Below are 6,649 nucleotides of genomic sequence, written 5' to 3' on the forward strand. Positions count from 1 at the left end.
ACTGACCACATCATATTTTTTTAACTTTTAGACTTTTTATTTTCTTACACATTTTGCACATTTAAGTTATTTCATAAGGCTAACTTATTAACATACAAAGAAGAGCAAGATTAGAAATATAACAATAATAAGTTGCATTATAAGATAAATCAGGACAGCATTAAAAGGAGCAAATGTCACAAAATCATAAAGAAATAAAGTAGTCAATTTAAAATTAAAACTACACAAACTAAGCCATAAATATTAATAATTTTCACTTTAATCAGCGAGACCGTTGCGGCCGTGCACGCGGATGCCCCGCCCCGTGCGTGCGCGCTCCCGCGTGGCGTGCGCCGTGACGCAGCCGGTCCGCCGCGCGAGGAAGTGGCGCTGTTGTTTGAGCGACGGGACCGTCTCGCTGTGTCTCGTGGCTCGATCTGAGGAGGTTTACCGTGTCTCGGTGAGTTCTGCCGCTCATGAAGCGCCCCGCAGCGCTCTCTCGATCCCCGCGCATGAGAACCGCGGAGAGAGCGCGCGGCGGCGCTGCTTTTGGCGGGTTTGTGTGTTTGAACTGTGTCTGTCTGCTGTAGGCCGCGCGGCGCGGCGCGGGAAGCTCCGTCTCCCGGTTTGGCGCGTTATAACGGGTTTATTCCGCGAGCGGCGGGGGTGTGGCGGGTAACGGGTGTCACGTGTGAGCTACAGTTCGATAATAACCCGTTACAGGCGCTAATGCACACACAGACACGCGCGTTAGCATTGCTGTGTGTGTGTGATGAGAGTGTGTGTGTGTGATGAGAGAGTGTGTGTGTGTTTATGTTGTGTTTCTGTCTGGCAGCATTATCACATAATAATTTGCTATTGATCAGTATTAGGGATGTTCATTTTAACCGGTTAATCGACCGTAAGAATTTTGACCGATTAATACAATCAGTTAAACGGTTTAAAAAGTCTTTATTTATTTTTTCAGTAATTTATCAAAATATTTAAAAAGGTTTGCTGCATGGGTAAAATACAGAACGCATATAAAAAAAATTGTTTTTAGGGGGAAAAAAACATAAGTCGCATTTTATTATTTCATTCAGAAATAGGCCTGATGTCGACACGAAATGTTTACAAACATTATAATAATTTAATAAACACCTTAAACATAGCTAGGCTATTTTAGTTCCCCTCACTCCACAACAAATCCTTTCAATTAACAGTATTCAGAAAAGAACAAGAATTAGAAATATAAGAAGCTATAGCTATATAAACGACCAGCCAAAACGAATTAATTTCGGCTAAAACGAAACTGAAACCAATGTTGCGTCTCTCATTCCACACAAAATCAAATGTTTTCGTATTCGCCATGTATTTGAATGCCAAAATATTATTTATGTACTTCACTCGTGTTCCAATATCCACGTAAAACAAAATGTTTTGCATAACATCACGGCGGTACGGTGATAACGCTTAACGGCACAGACTTTACTACATAGTTTTTCTCCATATGTTTGACTGACTGTATTGTATGATGATGATGAACAGGCTGCATTGTCAAGGTAGCAAAGCTTAACTTAACTTATTAAGCAAACTAAATAGCCTTATGTTATTTATCTTATTTATACGACGGCGTGTCATTTCTGTCTCTACGTTATGGTCGCGCTCTCTGCATTTTTAAGGAATAATCATACAATATTTCTTCAATGTTTTAATTGTAATATTAAATGACCTTTATTTTCCAAAAAATTAAATTTGTTTAATTTTCATTACTTAAAAGATAGATTAAATGAATGTTTTATGCCTTAAAAAAAATGTAAATACACAACACAGAATTTCTGAGCAAAAAAATCATAAGGCTATTGTAAGAATAAATGAAACTTGTTTTATGCTTTCAAATAATTAGACATGCTAAAACAGAATTTGGTTACAATAAAACAAGGTTGGAACAAAAAAAACATTTCATAGGGCCCTAAACATGTAATATTTGTTAAACTTTTAATAAATTTGTTAAATTGTGCAAAAATGCTTTTTGACTAATAAAATTAAATTTAAATGTTAAAAAGGAGTCCAGAAAAAAAACAAAAAAAACAGAACCCCCCCCCAAAGCCGTAAACCTAGGGGGAAACACTGCATCAGAATTGTATAAGGTTTGCTTTTATTTGTGTACATTCACAATACAAACAAATCTTTGTGCTTTTGTAAAATAAACCTAAAGAATAATAGGAAGCTGCTTTCTGCCGTCTGTTTCCTTTCACGCAGCACAACAATAAACCGAAACTCTGCATACTAGGCTACTTGTTACAGTTTTTCTTTCGTTTTCTTAATTTAAGTAAAAATATGTTTCTCGTATAGGCCTATTTATTCGTTACATACAGTGGGTACGGAAAGTATTCAGACCCCCTTAAATTTTTCACTCTTTGATATATTGCAGCCATTTGCTAAAATCATTTAAGTTAATTTTTTTTCGTCATTAATGTACACACAGCACCCCATATTGACAGAAAAACACAGAATCGTTGACATTTTTGCAGATTTATTAAAAAAGAAAAACTGAAATATCACATGGTCCTAAGTATTCAGACCCTTTGCTCAGTATTTAGTAGAAGCACCCTTTTGATCTAATACAGCCATGAGTCTTTTTGGGAAAGATGCAACAAGTTTTTCACACCTGGATTTGGGGATCCTCTGCCATTCCTCCTTGCAGATCCTCTCCAGTTCTGTCAGGTTGGATGGTAAACGTTGGTGGACAGCCATTTTTAGGTCTCTCCAGAGATGCTCAATTGGGTTTAAGTCAGGGCTCTGGCTGGGCCATTCAAGAACAGTCACAGAGTTGTTGTGAAGCCACTCCTTCGTTATTTTAGCTGTGTGATTAGGGTCATTGTCTTGTTGGAAGGTAAACATTCGGCCCAGTCTGAGGTCCTGAGCACACTGGAGAAGGTTTTCATCCAGGATATCCCTATACTTGGCCGCATTCATCTTTCCCTCAATTGCAACCAGTCGTCCTGTCCCTGCAACTGAAAAACACCCCCACAGCATGATACTGCCACCACCATGCTTCACTGTTGGGACAGTATTGGACAGGTGATGAGCAGTGCCTAGTTTTCTCCACACATACCGCTTAGAAATTTAGTATAAGCACCCTTTTGATCTAATACAGCCATGAGTCTTTTTGGGAAAGATGCAACAAGTTTTTCACACCTGGATTTGGGGATCCTCTGCCATTCCTCCTTGCAGATCCTCTCCAGTTCTGTCAGGTTGGATGGGAAACGTTGGTGGGCCGCCATTTTTAGGTCTCTCCAGAGATGCTCAATTGGGTTTAAGTCAGGGCTCTGGCTGGGCCATTCAAGAACAGTCACAGAGTTGTTGTGAAGCCACTCCTTCGTTATTTTAGCTGTGTGCTTAGGGTCATTGTCTTGTTGGAAGGTAAACCTTCGGCCCAGTCTGAGGTCCTGAGCACTCTGGAGAAGGTTTTTGTCCAGGATATCCCTGTACTTGGCCGCATTCATCTTTCCCTCGATTGGAAGGGTTCTGGTCGTCCCAAATGTCTTCCATTTAAGGATTATGGAGGCACCTTGTGCTCTTAGGAACCTTAAGTGCAGCAGAATTTTTTTTGTAACCTTGGCCAGATCTGTGCCTTGCCACAATTCTGTCTCTGAGCTCTTCAGGCAGTTCCTTTGACCTCATGATTCTCATTTGCTCTGACATGCACTGTGAGCTGTAAGGTCTTATATAGACAGGTGTGTGGCTTTCCTAATCAAGTCCAATCAGTATAATCAAACACAGCTGGACTCAAATGAAGGTGTAGAACCATCTCAAGGATGATCAGAAGAAATGGACAGCACCTGAGTTAAATATATGAGTGTCACAGCAAAGGGTCTGAATACTTAGGACCATGTGATATTTCAGTTTTTCTTTTTTAATAAATCTGCAAAAATGTCAACAATTCTGTGTTTTTCTGTCAATATGGGGTGCTGTGTGTACATTAATGAGCAAAAAAAATGAACTTAAATGATTTTAGCAAATGGCTGCAATATAACAAAGAGTGAAAAATTTAAGGGGGTCTGAATACTTTCCGTACCCACTGTATATATGTATAACCTAGCTTTGTTTTTCTCTGCTGGCAGAAGCGCTGCAGGTGCGTGATGTGATATGAAGCATGTGAATCCTCATGTTCTGTTGTTTGCTGCTAATGTAAAATTAATCCCCGGGAAACAAATGCTAGTATTTTTTAACGGGTCACAGACACTTATCCTTTCTAATTTAATTCAATTCTAATTTAAAATAATCTTGTCGGTTAACGGTTAACGAGCGTCGGTTGTCGGTTAGGAAAAATAACCGAAATGAACATCCCTAAGCAGTATAGATTTCATTGGTTCAAATATCTGACCTGTGTGTTTATGTATTCATATAATTTTTTATCTATCCATCTATACACACACATACGGGTATATACACACATGTATGTCTCTATGAATATTTATATATGTATAATATGAAATTACTTTATACACCTTAATATATATACTTATTTATAATTATATAATAATTAGTATCTAATATGTAGTATGAATGTTTCTGTATATAATATAAGACGGAAATTGTATATACACTGTATGTAGGCCTGTGTGTGTGTGTGTGTGTGTGTGTGTGTGTGTTTGTATACACGTAGGTACGCACACACACACTCACGTGTTTGTTTGTGTAATAGTGTATATATAAAAGTGTTTGTATAAATTTTCATATATTCACATATACAGTAAGAATTCTATGTAAATGTAAAAAGTATTTTTTATATATATATATTTGTATAAAATTGTATTATATAGAAGTGGTTGTATATTTATATATTGCATATATATAATATTAATATATATATGCTTTATATAGAATATTAATACTTATATATAACAATTTATATTTTATATTAAATTGTGTATTTTAATTATATTCTCATACCTTTATATAATATAGTTTTTATATAAAAAAAATTGATAAACTCTTCAGTATGTATTTGAGTGTTAGATATTTGTTTAATAATTTGTATATTAAAATGTTTGTATTTATATATTCATATTTTATGTGTGTGTGTGTGTGTGTGTATAGTTTATTATTGTGTTAAAAGAAAGTATCAAGTAGTCTTTCTTTAGAAAGAAATATTTTATTTGATTCAGCATAATTTATTACACATAAACGTTTAGGCTACAACGGCTCAACATAAACTGTAACATAAAAGAAGATCATTTGATAAACATCTCAATATTTGTTGTTCATATAATGAAAGTCATCATTGTTAACCGAAACCACTTTGTCTTCAAAATACCTTGCTTTATGTCCCACGAAAGAAATGTTAAACGACATGAGGCTGAGTAAATGATCACAGAATTTACATTTTTTGGGGTGAACCATCCCTTTATTGTTTTTATTTTTATTATTTATTTTTTAATGGAATAATCCCTGGCAATGTTATTGTTTTAGTGATTATGCAAACAAAAACTCATTTTATTTGTTGTTTGTTGATTTTAAATGTAAAACAAAACTTGGTGAAATGATTTGTGTGTCAGTACTTTTTGAATATTTCCAGCACATTTTAACAATACCGTGATAATACTGATAACCGTGATCATTTTGGCCTTTTTAGTCTTTTTCAGATCTGAGTAGGGCTGTGCAATTAATCGCATGTGATTGTCATGCGCATCTCGTCAGTAAAGCCGGTTCTGTGATTAGTAGTAAATCTCCATCACCTGCTTTCAGATGGAGCGGCATTCACTACACAGAGCCCTAGTTCACTGACAAGCTACGCAATATCGCATTCATAATCGCAGATGAATCGCCTGAGATTATGAACGCGATATTGCGTAGCTTGTCAGTGAACTACGGCTCTGTGTATTAAATGCACTCCATCTGAAAGTACGTGTCACAGAACCGGCTTTACTGATGAGATGCACATGACAGTCGCGTGTGATGAATTGCACAGCCCTAGATCTGGGCTGTAAAAGACCAGTGCTGAAATGGGGGATTCATGACACTGTAATGTGCTTTTCTCTCAGTCTCATATGCCGCCTGTAGCTGCTTCATGAACTTCTAGAGAAGCCTGGTTTCATGGCATCTGTGATCACATGATTGACACTCATGTCTCTCTCTCTCTGTCTGTCTCAGAGTAATGGCTGCTGAGGTGAATGGCAGCTCCGGTCTGCTCAAAGAAGAAGAAGAGCCCATGGATGTGACGGCCACACACTCAGAGAACTACCAGACGCTGCTGGACGCCGGTCTGCCGCAGAAGGTCGCCGAGAGCCTGGACAACATCTTCCAGACAGGTGAGACGGACCGTCTGGACCACTCAAACCGCTCTCAATGACTGCTCTCAGGAGGATGTGTTTCTACACTGGACAATCTGGAGCATCACTTCTGCTTCAGTCGAGTCCTGATGGATGAAGGAGGGTGTGTGTGTGTGTGTGTGTTCAGGGCTGGTGGCGTACGTGGATCTGGACGAGCGGGCGCTGGATGCGCTGAGGGAGTTTAACGAGGAGGGAGCGATGTCAGTTCTGCAGCAGTTCAAGGAGTCCGACCTTTCACACGTGCAGGTGACTCACTCACTCACTCACACTCACTCACTTACGCTCACTCACTTACTCACTCACACTCGCACACTCACTCACTCACACACTCACTCACTCACTCACTCACTCAC

The 6,649-nt window shown here is 38.2% G+C and overlaps 1 protein-coding gene across 1 annotated transcript in view; it reads left to right on the top strand.

Annotated features, from left to right (window-relative positions):
- Positions 1–320: 320 nt before the first annotated feature.
- The window catches only part of hnrnpr (heterogeneous nuclear ribonucleoprotein R), a gene marked incomplete at its 3' end in the record, with an annotated part of 13,418 nt that continues 7,089 nt past the window's right edge, over positions 321–6,649 (top strand). Inside the window, exons 1-3 of the mRNA XM_016505612.1 lie at positions 321–439; positions 6,118–6,275; positions 6,424–6,542. Of these exons, the coding sequence (XP_016361098.1) occupies positions 6,122–6,275; positions 6,424–6,542 (273 nt within the window). The remainder of the gene's footprint in view (positions 440–6,117; positions 6,276–6,423; positions 6,543–6,649) is intronic.

Source organism: Sinocyclocheilus anshuiensis, unplaced genomic scaffold, assembly GCF_001515605.1.
Source record: "Sinocyclocheilus anshuiensis isolate Anshui unplaced genomic scaffold, SAMN03320099.WGS_v1.1 scaffold1829, whole genome shotgun sequence".
NCBI classification, from domain to species: Eukaryota; Metazoa; Chordata; class Actinopteri; order Cypriniformes; family Cyprinidae; genus Sinocyclocheilus; species Sinocyclocheilus anshuiensis.